The sequence below is a fragment of the Bos grunniens genome, chromosome 6 (genome assembly GCF_055505025.1).
Source record: "Bos grunniens cultivar Pamir isolate PY7600 chromosome 6, Bosgru_T2T1.0, whole genome shotgun sequence".
NCBI classification, from domain to species: domain Eukaryota; kingdom Metazoa; phylum Chordata; class Mammalia; order Artiodactyla; family Bovidae; genus Bos; species Bos grunniens.
The window spans coordinates 82,782,249-82,801,007 of record NC_141170.1 but is presented as its reverse complement, the minus strand read 5'-3'; the positions used below and the strand labels follow the sequence as shown (position 1 = coordinate 82,801,007).

The window sequence follows — 18,759 nt, the reverse complement described above, 5'->3', positions numbered from 1 at the left end:
TGATTTGATTGACTAGTTTTCTGTGAGTATGGTTTGTGTGTCTGCCCTCTGATGCCTCTCGCAACACCTACCGTCTTACTTGGGTTTCCCTTATTTGGACATGGGGTATCTCTTCACGGCTGCTCCAGCAAAGTGCAGCCACTGCTCCTTACCTTGGACGAGGGGTATCTCCTCACCGCTGCCCCTCCTGACCTTGAACATGGAGAAGCTCCTCTTGGCCCTCCTGCGTTCACGAAGCCACTGCTCCTTGGACATGGGGTTGCTCCTCTCGGCTGCTGCCCCTGACCTTGGGTGTGGGGTAGCTCCTGACCCCTACCCTTTTCTTTTTATAATGATGCTTGTAGATCTCACAAATTTCTATTTCCCCCTTTTTCTTTATCATCTACATTGTGTTCTTTTCCTTTGGGGATGTAATAGTGAAACTAGCTAACAATTTGGAAAACCCCTGTCAACAGTGTGCTGAATTGATGTGCAATTACATGATTGCTTCTTTTAGAAAAAATTTATGGATTTATTAAATCTATCATTATAATGCTGACTGGACTTTTAAAATTTCTCACTTCAGTTGGTAGTTTGTTTCCAGTTATGTTAAAAAGAAACAGGCTGATAAATTTAACAATAATCTCTGTTACCATAACACAGGAATTATTTTGCACTGACCTTGTTCTGAAGTTGTTGGAATTTTTTTTTGTAACCAGTAGATGACTTTAATTTATTATTGCTACAGTCCCTGAAGAGCAGGTTTTTAGGTAGTTTTTCTGACGTACCTTTCAAATGCAGTATTGACTTCAACTAACCAACTTCCCTCCCTCCCTCCCTCCCTCCCTCCCTTACACTTTTTATCTTTTTACTTTTGATTGAAGGATTCCCTTTTGCATATTTTGAGAGTCTTTGCACATGACTATGAAATTTATTTTTCTCAGTTCAGTTTCTCAGTAGTGTCCAACTCTTTGCAACCCCATGGACTGCAGCACACCAGGCTCCCCTGTCCATCACCAACTCCCAGAGCTTACTCAAACTCATGTCCATCGAGGTGGTGATGCCATCCAACCATCTCATCCTCTGTCATTCCCTTCTCCTCCCACCTTAAATCTTTCCCAGCATCAGGGTCTTTTCCAATGAATCAGTTCTTCATATCAGGTGCCAAAGTATTGGAGTTTCAGCTTCAGTGTCAGTCCTTCCAATGAACACCCAGGACTGATCTCCTTTAGGATGGACTGGTTGGATCCCCTTGCAGTCCAAGGGACTCTCAAGTCTTCTCCAATACCACAGTTCAAAAGCATCAATTCTTCAGCACACAGCTTTCTTTATAGTCCAGCTCTCACATCCATACGTGACTACTGGAAAAACCATAACTTTGACTAGATGGACCTTTGTTGGCAAAGTAATGTCTCTGCTTTTTAATATGCTGTCTAGGTTGGTCATAGCTTTTCTTCCAAGGAACAAGCGTCTTTTAATTTCAAGGCTGCAGTCACCATCTGCAGTGATTTATCCCAGGCTACAGCAGTTAATTGCTTGACCACTAGGCATTTTGTGCTCAGTCACTAAACTGTGTCCAACTCTTTGTGACCCCATGGACTATAGCCTGCCAGGCTCTTTTGTCCATGGGGTTCTCCAGGCAAGAATACTGGAGTGAGTTGCCATTTCTTCTTCCAGGGGATCTTCCCAACCCAGGGACTGAACCCACATATCTTAAGTCTTATGCATTAGTAGGTGGATTTTTTTTTTTTTTTTTATCACTCATGCCACCTGGGAAGTCCACTAGGCATTTTACCATATTCCAGTGAAGGGGAACACACATTGTTATATATAAAGTGGGGATTTAGTAGCAATTCATATCTGTAAATAGTGATTAAATTATTTGTTGTGATTATTTTAGTCACTAAGTCATGTCTCACTCTTCTGCGTCCCCATGGACTGTAACCTGCCAGGCTCCTCTGTCCATGGGATTTCCCAGGCAAAAATATTGGAGTGGGTTGCCATTTCCGTCTCCAGAGGATCTTCTCAACCCAGGAATCGAACCAGCATTTCCTGCATTGGCAGACAGATTCTTTACCTCTAAGCCACCCAGGAAGCCAAAACAAACAAATAGAGCTATAGTAACGTGAAATATTCCTACTGAACAGTTAGCTGCCACATGAATGTACAATAATCTTATAGTAATGCTCTTTCCGTCTTTCCTAACAGTCCATAATAGTCTAGCATATTCATGCATTTTAATGCTTTATAATTATAAATAATATCCATAAAAAGTCCACTGTTTGCAATGATGTTTTCTTAATAATTACTTTATTGTTAAATAAATACGTGACATTTTGAGTTTTGATTCTGTTTGTACATCTTTCCAGCAGTGGTTGGGCAAGTAACTTGATTTCTGAGTTTCAAATATCTTTTCATTATAAAATGGGAATGATGGCATTTGCATCCTATGTTTTTTTATGTTGATTGAATGAGATAATACAGGTAAATGTGCTGAGTAATTTTTTAAAATCTCTTTTGCTTTAGTATTTCTCAGTTGGAATATTGGTTTACTGTTTATTCCTTGTAATTAGCGGTGATGTTCATAATACGCCTTTACTCTTAGTCTTGTCACAACTGGAAATCAGATGTGTTCTAAAAAGGGATTTGCTGATTGTATTGTATTGCATTTGTGAGAACACTAATCTCAGAGAAGCCTGGGTTTGAAACGTAGCTTTGTCCATTGTTGGCTGTGTAAGTCTGAACCTTTGTTGATCTTCAGTCTCTCATTTGATAAACATGAATATTACCTATATTGTGGAATTGTTACCGTAACTAAATGAGAACATATGTGAAAGACTTCGGCAATAAACAAACATTAGTGATTGTTTCAGAGAAGGCAATGGCACCCCACTCCAGTACTCTTGCCTGGAAAATCCCATGGACGGAGGAGCCTGTGTGGGCTGCAGTCTATGGGGTTGCTGAGTCAGACATGACTGAGCGACTTAGCAGCAGCAGCAGCAGTGATTTTTTCCTATACCCCCTCACAAGTTAAAACAACCTTTAATTCTAGTTCTGGGAGTAATTATTCAGTTACTATTTTCTTATTAGCTCATGACTTATTTTTTTACTTTTCTGGATTTTTAAAAAATATTTGTTTAAACCATCTTATTTATTATAGTCTCACAATGAGTTAGGTACTGTGCTGACCACAGGTCATATATTTTAAAACATATTAATAAAAAATGTTTAGGTAACTAAATTCTTATTTTTAAACAATCAGAAGTAACTGCTTTAAGGATTTTAACTTAAGGGTTAAGATTTGAAAAATTCAGTGGAATCTTCCTGATTGAGGTTGAAAATAAGGAACTCAGATATTAAAGGCCACAAACATATTTTCCGTAAGCACTGCACTCCTTGTTTCTTCTGTTAGAGATTTTATGTGCTTGCAGATATAATTATAGAATGTAATTTTATGTTCTAATTTTTTTATAAAAATATAAGTATTATTTTTCCAGTGGTCTTGAGATGTAAACGATGTAAACATTGTGTAAGTTTAAAGTACACAGCTTGATGACTTGATATAGGGGTATATTGTCGAATGATCACCACAGTAAGTTGAGTTATATCATCACCTCACATAGTTGCATTTTTTTTTCTTGTGATGAGAACTTTTAAGATCTACTCTCCAGAAGCTTTCAAATATACAACAATATTATTAACTAAAGTTGCCATGCTATATATTACATCCCCAGGACTTACTTTTCTCACAACTGGAAGTTTGCACCTTTTAACTACCTTTTTACTTCATCACATATTTATTATTCTTGACTCTTTTTCCTCCTTCAGATCTCCAAACTTTTTCTCTGAAATCCCTTAGAAGCTGTATTCATGTTCACACTTTTCAGTTCTTTGTCTGATGACTCTCACGTAATCCCTATTTCTTTTAACTTTTAAATGATCCCAGAGTGCTTGCAGGGGCAATCCAAGATTTTGCTACACATTTAATACATTAATTGTGCAAATATTTATGTTATGAAACTTACCAAGAAATTGAATAAGATAATGCTCTATCCCTCAAGGAGTTCTCAATCTAGAAAAATAGGTTTGCAGACAAGAGCAGTGCCATGTGTAAATGTTATACTAGTGGTTGAAATCCGACATGGGTCCACCAAAGGGATAACTTTCATCAGGAATGCTAATGACACTGGTGCCAGGCATTGAAGTGAGTGTGTTACTTTCCCAAGTGGAAAGAGGAGACAAGGACGTTCTGGTGAACAAAGGTTCTAAAGTAGGAAAATATAAGCCTTACTTAATTCCTGGGCAACAGTGTATTCGTTTCCTATTGCTGCTGTGACAAATTACCACCAATTTAGTGACTTAACATAATTTTATTTATTGTTCAAAAGGTCTGAGGTCTGCAGTCAGTTTCACTGGGTTAAAATCAAGGTCATTCCTGTCCCTCTAGAGGCCACCTTCCTTCCTTGGCTGTGGCCTCTTCCTCTCTCTGCAAGCCAGTACCTTCAAATCTGAGTACAGTTCCTCCAGCTCTGACCCTCCTGTCGTCTTATAACGACTCATGTTATTAGAGGTGTCCCAGTGGTAAAGAATCTGCCCACAGTGTGGAAGACCCAGGTTCAATCCCTGGGTGGGGATCCTCTGGAGAAGGGCATGGCAACTCACTCCACTATTCTGCCCCAGAGAATTCCACAGACAGAAGAGCCTGGTGGGCTGCAGTCCATGGGATTGCAAAGAGTTGGACATGACTGAGTGACTAACATTACTACTGCCACCTTGCGATTAGGTGATGCAGGATAATCTTCCCCATCTCAAGATCCTTAATTTAACTACATCTGCAAAATCCTTTTGCCATGCAAGGTTACATATTCACAGTGGGTATTAGGATGTGAACATGTTTGGGTGGTTATTATCCAGCCTACCATGATCAAAAGACTAGAGTTTAAGGTATATAATAGCAATAGCAATTTAAAAAAGAAAAAATGGCAATTGGAAAAAATTCTTGCCTGGAGAATTCCATGGACAGGAGACTGGCAGGCTACAGTCCATGGGGTCACAAAGAGTTGGAAACGACTGAGAATTTAATTTTAAAAAACCTTGAAGTTGTGTTAAGGAGTTTGGAATTTCATCTATATGCCTGCATTTTTTATTCTTATAAAAGTTAAAAGTATTGGATGCTCACTTCACTGTGCACACACTCAGAATCCAAATACAATTAGGTGGATGAACACAGAACCCTTGAACCCCATCTGTGGAGCCCTTAGACCTAAAAAGAAGCTGCAGGAGAGGAACACAGTAAAAAGCTGTTTCAGAAATATAGGGTTGTAATTGTACCAGAGAGATACTGATGAGATCCGCATTTAAAATATTTAAATATTTTAAATGGCCATGGGAACAGAGAGGAAATTGCTTTGAAAAACTTTTAAGAGGTAGAATAAATAGGCTGTGGAGATTTTCTACTACTACTACTACTACTAAATCGCTTCAGTTGTGTCCGACTCTGTGCAAGCCCATAGAAGGCAGCCCACCAGGCTCCCCCGTCCCTGGGATTCTCCAGGCAAGAACACCGGAGTGGGTTGCCATCTCCTTCTCCAATGCATGAAAGTGAAAAGTGAAAGTGAAGTCGCTCAGTCTTGTCTGACTCTTCGCTACCCCATGGACTGCAGCCCACCAGGCTCCTCCATCCATGGGACTAGATTTTCTAGGGAGGGATTAAAAGAAGCCAGAGGAGGCTGAAGCAACCTTTGAGATGTTTATGAAAATGATCCTACTGTACATTTCCTACTGAAATTTTTTCCTACTTTGTGCTGACTTCTGGAGTCTACCTGAAATCAAATGCAACTTTCTGTTCAAACATGTTGTTTGCCAGCTAATTAATATCTCCTTTTAGTAGGGTCACTGTATAACAAGTAGTCCCAATTAGGACAATGATTTTTAGAGCCATTTTTAAAATATTAAGTCAAACTTACTTTAAAACACCAAGCTAAAATTTGTATTTCTTTATAGCTTCCGAGGCCAAAGGTATAATCGCTTCACTAATACAGTTACTTAAACCAAAGGTGAGAAAGAATTCAAAATTACTTTTGAAGAGAGACAAAAAGCCTCAAGTTTCTTGTGGTTCTGGATTTATACAGCAAATTTGAAGACTGAATCAACACTGGCAGTGACTCACATTATTTTCAGTGCATGGGGATGATGAAAGAAAATTCAGCACATGAGAGGAAGATAAGGAAACCCCCTTCATGGACAGTTTTTTCTTACTGCTACTTAAGGCTGTAGTCCAGAAAGTCCCCCAGTACATAGAGTATGCTGGGGTGGTCAACAAAGCCCTCCTTAATTCCCATTTCATGAACTGGCCCACGGGACTTTGCCCTGGTGTTAGTGCAGAGGGGAGTGAAAAGATCTTTTCCAGCGCAAGACAGACTTGGGTGAGTCTGGGTTCTTAGGACCCTTGGGGAGAGGATCCTTCTGATACCCTGGCAATAGCCTTTGCTGGCGTCTGCCTACAACGCGGAAGACCCGGGTCCAGTCCCTGGGTTTGGAAGATCCTCTGGAGAAGGAAATGGCAACCCACTCCAGTACTCTTGCCTGGAAAATCCCATGGAGAGAGGAGCCCGGTAGGCTAAAGTCCATGGGGTCGCAAAGAGTCAAACACAACTGAGCAACGTCACTCACTCACTCACTCTTAACCTCAGCTTTCCCATAGCACTTTTAAGAGTAAAAGGGGACCCGATTAATAATTACATTAAGTCAGCAAACATAAATTGAAACTCTCCCAGGTAAACTGGAGTACCCACATTATTAGGCACTGCTCCAGTGTCCTGGAAAACAAAACTTTAAAATCATTTTCCATACCTCTCTTGATTAGGTTGATATCTTTTTTGCCTCTTAAGTTAATTATTCATCTTAAGAGTTCTTTGTACAAAATTCATGTGACTTATCCTTCACTACATGAATTCAAGACCTGTTCATCTCAGCTGGATTATTACTAACAGAGTCCATTTATCTGTAAGGAGTCTCCTTCCTATCCTAGCACCTTCTCATCAGATGTTCAGGTGAATATGACACTAGTTGGGCTTCCCTGGTGGCTCCGATAGTAAAGAATCCACCTGCAGGAGACCTGGGTTCGATCCCTGGGTTGGGAAGATCCCCTGAAGGAGGGCATGGCAACCCACTCCGGTATTCTTGCCTGGAGAATCCCCATGGACAGAGGAGCCTGGTGGGCTACAGTCCATGGGGTCACAAAGAGTCTGACATGACTGAGCAACTAAGCACAGCACAGCAGCGTGGCACCAGTTTACTCAAGCTGTTCATTCTACTTAAGAACTTAGAGTAGTTTCTCATTGTTTATGAGGTCAAGCCAGTGTTTCTTTGCTTTTCCAGTTAGTGTCAGTTCCCCTGTTCATCATACAGACCCACGTTAGATGCCCTCTCTTTCCCCTTCCGTCCTAGTCAGTGACCTCTGTATAAGTCAGCTCAACACCTGCCTTCTTGGTGGTCTAGCTCCAATCACTTTCGTCCATCCCATCTTGTTCTGTCTTCCAATTTTAGACTTTTCTCAAAGACTAAGTTCACATTTCAAATTTGATTATACAATTTAGTGTTTTATATTTGGTAATTGAAGGGTTAAGACTCAAGTGCCTTCAGGAGCCATAAGATAGTTGTAAACTGAAGCTGGCAGAATGACAGACAGTAGGTATTGAGTGCCTGGATAATCCTATGGGTAGAGAAGCCTGGCAAACTACAGTCTGTGGGGTTGCAAAGAGTTGGACACAACTGAGCAACTGAGCATGCACACACATGTTGATTGCTAGCAATAGTGATGTTCACCCATGTAGAGGTCCATGGCCTTTCAAATCACTATGGAAGTGATACAAAATGGTCAAACAGAATACCTTCACAAATTGTGCAATTGATGTCCTAAATATTTTTACATACACTTCATAGTTCAAGTAATACACCGTTTCCTGTACATCTCTTTAGCCATAATTCCTAGAATATTAATAAGGTATATATTGTGCTTTGTATATAAGTGCTTGTGAAATTGAAAAGTTAAATTGTGGCTTTAACAAATTTATTGGGAAAGTAAAACTTTTCCAAAAAATTGAGTATTAAATAAATAAGCTATGAGGATATATTGTATAACACAGGGAATATAGCCAATATTTCATAGTAACTATAAATGGAGTATAACCTTTAAAGTTGTGAATCATTTTGTTGTACAATCAAAACATATAATGTTGTAAATCATGTATCAGATCAGATCAGTTGCTCAGTCGTGTCCGACTCTCTGCAACCCCATGAATCGCAGCCCGCCAGGCCTCCCTGTCCATCACCAACTCCCGGACTTCTATACCTCAATTTAAAAAAAAAGAAATAAAATGTGACTATTCTCTTGTTTCCCAGGCCTGAGGCTAGGAGGATTACCATAGATATTTAGTGCTTCCTGTTCCCAAATCAGCCCTCTTGTCAACTTCGTAGTGGGCTAGGCCCTGATTTTCTCCTGCTATGGAGATTGGTGTGGTGGATCTGCTTTGGCTTCCAAGCAAGAAGGAAATTATGTCAAGCAGTCTAGCCTCAGCCAAGAGGCATGCTGAGAGTTGAAGCAGAGTTATAAATAGGACTAGAAGAAGGGGCAGTAGGAAGCTAGCAAGGAAGTAATAGAAATGCAGATCAAACAATGCAGCTTAAAGAATGACCCACAGATTCGGGGTTTCTAAACTTTGGGTCATGTCCAAGAGTAATGAGATCAATACTCAAAACCTGAAAAGACAGCTGAATTTTTTACTATTGTAGTAAGGGAAAGCTATGCTGGTCAGGCAGTCTTGTGAGCAGAGCAGATGGCTATCTTAAGAAGTGTGGAATTAGAATTGGTGCAGTTTTGGGGGGTGTTGGCATCATCTGAAGGAGAGTGGTTACTCCAATAAGGTGTTTATTGATTGGTTGGCACTCAGAGGCATGTTTATTAGAACTTTCTTTGTTGGCCAGAAGTGATGGGTTGGCTTAAAAAAAAAACGATCGGTTTACTGAAGTAGGTTACCAGTTGAACAGATTTAAATTAGTTATTTTGGTTATTGGTTTCCCTGGCTACAAAGTAATCAGTCTTTTCCTAGGACCATGGTAATTGTTTTTCTCCTGAAGTGGAATGGAAATGCATCTAAATTCAGAACAGAGAGGAGATCATCAGCTTTAAACTGGTCCTTTTTCAGGGAAGCCTTTCAGAAAATACATAGGAGAAGGTTCAAATGTAGCTGTTGTCACAAAGCAGATTAACACACCCAATAAAGACTTCATTCCTACTGTTTTCTAAGGAACCAGAGTCCATAGACTAGTCTTTCAGTAGGTATATGAGGACTCTAATGCCCAGTAATGAGCAAGGGTCAGTGAACTTTATAAAGGGTCAGATGTAAATATTTTAGACTTTTGGGTCATATGTTCTGTCTGTGTTGCAGCTGCTCAGTTCTGCCATGGTACTGCTACTGCCAGAGTATCCGTATGCATGTGTAAACAGATGCGTGTGACCAGATTTGGTCTGGAGCAGCTGCATTTGGCAGGGCTTTCCTGGTGGCTCAGTGGTAAAGAATCCACCTGCCAGTGCAGGAGACTCAGGAGACACAGGTTCAATCACCTGAAGAAGGAAATGGCAACCCACTCCAGTATTCTTGCCTGGGAAATCCCATGGATAGGAGCTGGGCAGGCTATAGTCCTTGGGGTCACAAGAGAGTTGGACACAATTTAGCAACTCAACAATGACAGCAACAAAGCTGTATTTGGCACTCAGGCTAGTTTGCTGACCCTGATATAGAACAAGGGCATCCACTGTGAGGGATCCAAACACCAAAATATCTGAACCCTTCTGTCTGACAGAGAGTATGTAAATACTAAATAGTTGCTGACTGGCTGACTTCTGATATACTGTCTAGCCGAATGTCATTGATTCTGGGCCAGGTTGGGAGTCTCATTGAGAAATAGCTGGGATAGGGCAGGAGCTGGAGTAATGAATCCAGCTTGGAGTCTTTTTTGGACCCCAAAAAAGCCTCCATTGTCCCATTTCTAATGGGCCACCAGTGCTTCATGCTACAGTTGCCACCTACCACACAAGCCACCCTGATATTTGCTGGTCCTTGCTACATGGCTGATGGTACTGTGTCTACAGGCTGCTGCTCTTCTTCTGGCATCTGTTATAGCTACTCCCGGTAAAGAGATTGTGCCCTTTGATATCCATTAGCTCTGCCATCTGACATTAGAGGGACTGGCTTCAAAGCATTTTTTTAGGTGTTTTGGAGGCTGGAGGATGACCTGGTCCTTTTCCTCCATGAATCTTCCCAGGTCAAAGGGTGACTTAAATGACAGTGTCCAAGGGGCCTGACCATCCATTGTGAAATAACCTTGACATCTTTCTCCAGGGTACCCAGGAATCTTCTTGAAAATAGGACATCTTTTGTCCTGGCTGTGCTTTTTCAGCATTTTTGGAAGTAGTCATAGAGTTAGCCCACCAGAGCAGATTCTTCAGTAAAGCACTTTAAAAAAATCCCTCTATCCTTTCTAGGAAGAATCAGTAGTTCATATAAGCAAATCTCTTGACTGTGGCTTGTGTATCTTAAGTTCTTTATAAATCAATAATCAGGAATATACGTGTATGACTGCTCAGAGAGCTTTCTGGAATTAATTGAACTCTACTATTGCTTTCATTCATTTGAGGGTCAGGAAAATAGTAATATTTCAGGCTATGATAACAGATATATTCTACAAAGAAACAAACTTTGTAGTCAAGAGAGCCTTCTGGTGCTTTTTGTTAAATGGCCTATTCAGGGTTTCTTTTAACAAATGATATCTAGTCACCGCAGAAAAATAAGGATAAAAATTTGTTATCACAGTACTAATTTTACTTTATAATGGTATTTAAGAAGTTACTGAAATTAGGACTAAATTTTTTCCCTCCTTCAATCGTCCTTCTATAGTATTATCCAAAAATAGAAAAAAGATAAATATATACCTATTAGAAACAATAACAGAAAGTATAATTTTTGATTCTCGAATTTGATCTGATATTACTGAATGCTTTTCAAATTCATCGTTAAAAATTGGAAGAAGAGCAATAATTTTGAAAGAGATGGAGAACGAAAAAAGACTATTTTTGTTTGATATTTAAATCAATTATAAAGTTAAATACCTGTGGCAGATTCATTTGATATATGGCAAAACCAATACAATATTGTAAAGTTAAATAAAATAAAATTAAAAAAAAGAAATTATTCAAATATTATAAAAATGATTTAGAACTAGGATAAAAAACTAGATAGAATATACTAGCCTGAAAAATATACCCCAGGATGTACATGTACATGTGTGTGTATTTATGAATTTAATATATAGTATACATAGTATCACAAGTGGGAAATGAAAAATTTGCCGAATACATGGTACGGAGTCCTTTTATTGAGTATATGAATTAGGCTAAAGACAAACTTGTTCTATATACATGCATGTATATTCACATATAGGACCTTCAAATATAGTATCTTACCGGGAGTCTTGTTTCATTCTTACATAAATTTTATTTGGTCTAGTCTTATAAGAATGCTGTACTCCTCAAGGTCATTCAGAGGTCTAGGGTTTGTTCTATCAAGTTACTCTGTCATCTTCTGGGACATTGTCCATCTTCTCCATGGTCAAAGCTAGGTTTCTGGTGCATCCTCATTCCAGCTTGTGATGAAGGGGAGGGGATTGTGATGAAAGGGAGGGAGAGTAAACGTGAAGCAAGGAATTTCCTATTAAGCATAGGACACAGAAGGTGCACATATTCTATTCGTACACATTCTGTTCATGCAGATCTGATCACTTGGCCCTGTCTACCTGTGTGAATGGTTAGGAAATGTCGTCTCCAGCTGGGTAACTGTGGGCTCAGCCACAACTCGGGGGAAGAAAGAGCTCCAATATTATCAGAAAGAGAGATGATATATACTGGAGAGAGTTAACAATCTGGACCATAGTAGTTATATGAAAATAAAACATCAATTTAGATCCTATCTTTTACCATACTTTGAAACAATTCCAAGTAGAAATATATAGTCAAACCATGTGATAAGCATCCAAAATTGTTAGCATAGCATAGCACCGGGCAAATGGTAATAAAAATCAGTGCTTTATTACAATGACTTTATAAAAGAGACTGCAATGGAAAAGACTCCATTTGGTAAACAAAATAGATCAAAGAGAGTTCACAGAATAAGAAGTACAAATGACTAATAAGTATTTTTCATATCTTTAATGTTATGATAAAAAAGAAATATAAGTTTGAAAATGAGAAATCATTTTCACTAAATTAGGAAATACTTTACAAAATATTCAGACCTTGGATAGGGTAAGTTGAAGAATAAAAATTGCCAGAGCCAGTGTGTGTCAGGAGCCTTGATACATGTTCATATTCTCTGTGATCCAGAAATTTTGTTTTCAGGAGTCTTTACTAGAAAGAAAAAGATCAGATTGAGAACAAAGCATTATTTAAAATCATACACAGATAAAATTGGAAACCATATAAATGTCTAAAAACATTTTAGGGAAAGTGACTAAATGGTTATATATACAGAATGTAGTATTATGCATGATTAAAATAGTTTATAGCACTAACAATATGGGATCTGATGAGATGTTAAGTAAAAATATTAGGATTTAAAATGATCAGAAATTGGATTTAAATTACATTTTTAAAAAAGCATAGAAAAGATCCTGGAAGTAAATATGTTAAATGTTTCTGGGTGTCCTCTGTTATTCTTTTGCTACATCTTGACTTCTTTATTAGCATCTCTAATTTATTAATCAAAAGGTTTCTTTACTGACTCCTCCCTCCTACCATTGGATGATCTAGGAGAAAAGGTACATACGTTGTCGGTAAGGTATATAGCACCTGGCCCAGTGTAGGTAATGCATATTGATTGGGTAACGTTGGGTGATGGGCCTTGAGATGACCTAATTTTTTTATTTTTCACCATGGACCAGCAATATATATAATCAGAAAAAGAAGACAAATTTTGTGTTAGAAAAAGTTTATGTTATGATTTTCTTTAGTAATCAGCCTAGTTTTCTAATGGTTGAACGGGAAGCAGAGTGATTAAAGTCTAGATTAATGAAGAAGTGAAAAAAAAATGTATCTTTGTAATAGAGAGGATTCTGTCCATTGTCCCACCACCATTCCCTTGTATGGCCTTGGGATTGTGTTGCTGTGCCTTGTGAAAGTAGAATCTGTGCAGTGTTACATGTGCACCTATGGAAATAAAACATAGTTGGTCAAGTCTTATGGATCGCTTAATACAATTTGCTGTCTTGGCTCCTTTGCAGGTACTCTTGGTTGGCTGCAGTTAAACAAAGAATACTATATTTGGAGAAAAGTATTGTAATTGGATCTGATTTCATTTTTCCCTTTTCCTCCTACCTCCTCCCCTTAAGAGTAAATATTAATATGTTTTGTAGTTGGGGGCAATTAAAGTCTTTTAAAGTTGGGTCAGGTGAAACTTCCCATGTAATACTTGTTACCATTCTCTTAAATGTGCCAGTTAAAAAGATTTGACAGAAAAGCGGTAATTAAAAAAAAAGTACCATTTCTTTCTGGCTTGTATGAAATGGATATTTTTACCTATCCGCTCAAATATTTGGAAATTGTCAAATGAGATTTTCTAATGATGCAGCATATGGGGTAGAAAATTCTGGAAAAGTCAGCTGGAGGCTAACTTTCCAGACCATAAATCGCATATGTTGAATTATGGATGTCTAGAAACATGTTGTCTGTGTTTATCACCAATGTATGTAAGATAATCTGAAGCTAATTAGAAGCAGTATGTAACAGTTAAATAAAGTAGAGCGTTCTCATTTGGAGCAATGCTGACAGAATAAAGGTGGAAGGAAGAAAATTTTGATAAACTTTAACTGATTCTTCCTTAGAAAAGTGAGGAATATGCTTTCAGATTTAAACCTGAGTGTAAATAGATGAATTTTTCTTAGAGATGAGTATCGATGGAAGCAAATGTGCCTTTGCTTTCTGCACTTAGTTAAATGTGTTAATAAATGAACACCACCTGTTAAGGTAATTGGTGCTTTCTGAACCGAAGAAGCCTGTGTGTGGCATCTAACAAGTCAGGTTTAAGAAAAAGATGTCAGCGACTTAAGACCCAGGTCACGTGACTCCGTCAGTTCACCAGTCCTAGAAGCTGTGGATCAAATTTCAACTCCAGGCAGTCCTCCCAGCCATGTGGGTTTAGCCAAATCAGAAGCAAACCCACACTTCCGAAAATGTTAGGAGCTGCCCTGGACTTTCCGTGGGGCCTCTGGATCTGGAGCTGTGTTTTATATCAGAGCATATCGACCAAATGGAATTCTAGTGTTTTGCTGCTGTTTTGATCATTTCATCCAGCCTCCGTCAGATCTGCCAGGCGAGATGGGGGCTGGAGCTCTCGCCATCTGTGTGAGTACAGGCCGCCTCTGTCTCGGTGGACGCTGCCAGGGCCCAGGAGAGGCCTCTGCCCTCCTGGTTTGGAGGAGATGTCTGTGTGACTTTGTTTTTCCTTCTTAGGAGGTGTGGGGAGATTTGTTAAGTTAAATTCCTAACTATTCACATGGACATTCAGCAGTATTTGGGGTGGTATTCCATGTTATCGTCCAGTTTCCTTTTCCACATGAAGGAAGATGTGTGCTGAGTTTACTCAGTTAAGTAAACTTACATACTGTATGTAGATCACTCTCCAGTGTTTTATTTATTTTTTCCCCAGTGTTTTAGACTTTCTTGTTCTGAGTTAAGTATGAGTTAAATTGTAGTTATTGGACATATGTTGTGCCTAGATTTAGAGCAAACTAAAAGAATTAAAATAACCGTCAATGTCTTTGCTTCCAAGAATGTATGTAACATTTTTCTATTTCACATTTTTGTTTTAATTTAGTAATTCTAGAATTTTTGTTTTAGCATGGTTGCTAAAAGTGATGGTGAAAGAGCTAAGTTGATAAACGTGTGTAAATCCTTAACCACCCGTACAAACTTCTGGTTATAATACAGTAGCAGTAATAAAAAACACGGATATAAAATCCATGGAGAAAGGTGTGTATTTCTAGGGCTGAAATTCATGAATTTTCAAAAAAAGCAATTCTCTTGGTGCTTACGAGTACCCTTTTGCAATAACCCAGTATATCTACAATTACATAAATTACAGAATGCTGTAATTACATCTTTTTAAATAATACACAGAAAATACATCTATCGCAAATTGGTACTGTTTTCCAAGGGGCATTTTATTTGTCCTGGAGGTTTACTAAATGAGAAATAGCTTACTCTGTATTATCATCTTTAACTGCTCTCTAGTGTTTCATCACATTTTGATCAGATCCTGTGAAGTGTCAGAATGAACTGTATTTTTGTTGTAGTTCTGGTGGCATCCTAAAATATCTAGAAACATCTGGGAAATTTTTGACACGTAGGCCCAGAATGGCCACCAGATGGTGCACTAACCCCATGGATTGAATTTTTTTAGTAAAACTGTAGGAAAACTCCCTGGTTTTCAGCTCAGAACTTCTCAGCATCCTGTGTCTTCCTAACTCTTCCTTTCAGCCCCGATGCTTGGATGCCTGTGCAGCTGGGAATCTTTGTATCACTCCAAAGACTTTCCTTCAAGATCTTATTTTTCTTTGTGGAAAATAACGAGCTTATATTTGACAGCACAGGTCTGCATTTTTCCAGCTTTATGAAAGAGAGACTTTAGAGCTGGAAATGTGTAGAGTAAAGCAGCAGATTGACCTATTAGCCCTGACATTTGCAGACATCTTATTGTTTGATTGGATCTTTGCTACTTGCTCTTATTCTACATATATTGGTCTCTGCTGCTGCTGCTAAGTCGCTTCAGTCGTGTCCGACTCTGTGCGACCCCATAGACGGCAGCCCACCAGGCGCCCCCGTCCCTGGGATTCTCCAGGCAAGAACACTGGAGTGGGTTGCCATTTCCTTCTCCAATGCATGAAAATGAAAAGTGAAAGTGAAGTCACTCAGTCGTGTCCAACTCTAGCAACCCCATGGACTGCAGCCCACCAGGCTCCTCCATCCATGGGATTTTCCAGGCAAGAATACTAGAGTGGGGTGCCATTGCCTTCTCCATATTGGTCTCTACCTTGACTAAAATGCAGACTAACACATATACAAAATTCCATATTTTTCCTTAATTTATATCCAAAACATATACAAAATTTCATTTAAGGTTGATATAGAAATCTTACAATTTAAGAGATTATTTGCTCCCAGGAGAAATAATTCTTAATCATTCCTACTCTTTAACTTTAGCTTGGTCTTTGATTGTGCTGTGTCCCAATTTTACTTTAGGGGGAAGCACAGTTTTAGGAATCGAAGCATGGTATTTCTGGAAAAAAGGCTATTGAAGATGAAAACACTTTATGTTTCTGACAGAAAAGTGAGAACTTTAAACATAAATGAATTCATGTGGGCTCATAAACTTAATAGTTTGGAACTTTGCTGCCTAGACATATGTGTAGTAACTGCTCAGTATCCTGTTGCTGAAGATAGCTGTTCTTCAGACAAAATAATTGAGTACCAAATGTTTGTAAAGTGTGTGTATGGGTGTCTGTGAATGAATTCTTGAAATGGGAAGACAGGTTTAAAGATTTTCAATTCCTAGTTCTATTGACTTTCTCATCCTCATTTCCTTTTGATATTTTCTGTTTCCCAAATTGCTAGTGCTGTTAGTAAAACTGTAATGAACTCAGAAACTTACTTAAATTACATAGAAGAGGTTGATTCTTTACTGCGACATACTTACTTTTCCTCAGTAATCACCCCCAGGCAGAACAGGAAACTTACACTTGCCAACTGGCATTATCTTAGTTTCTTCTAGTTTTTAGTACATTTTTGGATGACTCAAGCCTTCTCAGATGAATCCTGAGTCTTTCAGATTCCCTGCCCTTCCAGGTGTTCTGTCCAAGGTGCCATGTGGTCAGTTTGAGGATAGGTGGGCTGAGACTGGGGAGTGGATGTTCTAATGGATGAATAAAGGGGGGACCTTGAATGCCTATGTATAGGTTCTTATACTCTTGACTGTTCTGCTGTGTGAGTGAATTTAGGGACCAAGTCAGTGACTGGTGAATTTGGGGCTCAGTTCTCTTGGTATTGTCAGGCCCCGGCTATCATTCTGTCCTGACTTAGCCCCAACTCTTGGTAGTGCTGGCTACAATTTGAGGGGTATCCCAGGTTTTATAGCCTTTGTCCCTAATGTGGGCACATCCACTCCTGTAGCTTCACCACCTGGTGCTATCAGCTACCTTATTATACACATAGCGCAGACAGGCCACAGTACAAAAAGGCTTGTGGACCAAATCAGGATACTCTTGTAGATTTATTGCACCAACCTAAGACACCGAACATGGAGAAGGCCATGGCACCCCACTCCAGTACTCTTGCCTGGAAAATCCCATGGATGGAGGAGCCTGGTGGGCTGCAGTCCATGGGGTCGCTAAGAGTCGGAAACAACTGATCGACTTCACTTTCACTTTTCACTTTCATGCATTGGAGAAGGAAATGGCAACCCACTCCAGTGTTCTTGCCTGGAGAATCCCAGGGACGGGGGAGCCTGGTGGGTTGCCTTCTATGGGATCACACAGAGTCAGACACGACTGAAGTGACTTAGCAGCAGCAGCAGCAAGACACCACATAAAGCAAGGGGGAAAAGATGAGGTAGGTTTACCTACTTGGAAAGGGTTTAAATGGGACCAAAAGACGACACTCCCCAAGTCCTGTGTTACATAATGTTCATCTTTCCTGTCTTTCTTGCCTTCTTGGCCATATCAACCTTCTTTGATCATGTTACATTTTTGAAGACCAGTATTGAGTGTGAGCTGGCTCAGCAGATGGAGGGGGCAAGTGTGCCTAGGTATAATTGTAACTTGCTAAGACATCACTGCACAGCTATGAATTTTTATGTGCATATCTCAGGCAGAAAGCGCATGGGGCCAGAATGGGTAAAATCAATGGGCGACTTAGTAAAGACATAAATAATTGGTGTCTCATAAATATCAGGTGCTTAACTTGGTTCTTTCATCTCTTTTTAATCATCTTCAACTTTTTCTGTGTAGAATATGTCTACCAAGCTATCCTATGTCCTATGTACTGTCAACACTTAGTTCTATCTGTTCTCCTTACAGTTTCTCTTGTTCTCAATTTAGCTGAACCAAATCTTCCTAAATAATACAGCAAACAAATATTATGTAAGAGCAGAGTTTCAAGACTATCAGAGATATCGTCTTGGTAGTTTCTAGTTTGATTATTTGGTACCAATTTCCTCCCATGCAGACTACATTTAGGTTTTTTAAATGCCATACTGAATTTCATTTTTTTAAAGCTTTATTTGAGATTTTTGAAAAGCATGGGCTTTGTTTGGAGCCTGGCATACCTGAGTTTAAATATTGGTTATGTTACTATACTCTGATCTCAGACATTATTGAGCAGTATGCTACCTTGATAGTAGATTTTGGGGACTACTTGACCATCTGTTTAACTTCTTAGCATAATTTCTGTCATCTAGTAGGCAACCCTGGTGGCTCAGATGGTAAAGAATCTGCCTGCAATGTGGGAAACCTGGGTTTGATCTCGGGGTTGGGAAAGTCCCCTGGAGGAGGGCATAGCAACCCATTCCAGTATTCTTGCCTGGAGAATCCTCACAATCAGAGGAACCTGGTGGGCTACAGTCCATGGAGTGTCAAAGAGCTGGACACAACTGAGCAACTAAGCACAGCACAACA

General features: G+C 39.3%; 1 protein-coding gene across 37 annotated transcripts in view; it reads left to right on the top strand.

Annotated features, from left to right (window-relative positions):
- Nucleotides 1-18,759, top strand: part of FAM13A (family with sequence similarity 13 member A) — a 447,586-nt gene that overhangs the window by 121,860 nt on the left and 306,967 nt on the right. For 7 of the 37 annotated variants that reach the window (XM_086406443.1, XM_086406432.1, XM_086406428.1 and 4 more), the window contains exon 1: nt 14,204-14,434. The exons of 29 other annotated variants lie outside the window; for them this stretch is intronic. In XM_086406443.1, coding sequence (XP_086262569.1) covers nt 14,408-14,434 — 27 coding nt within the window. In that variant the 5' untranslated portion in view covers nt 14,204-14,407. Of the gene's footprint in view, nt 1-14,196; nt 14,435-18,759 lie in introns of those variants that run through there. One more of the 37 variants, XM_086406430.1, reaches the window with a different exon arrangement.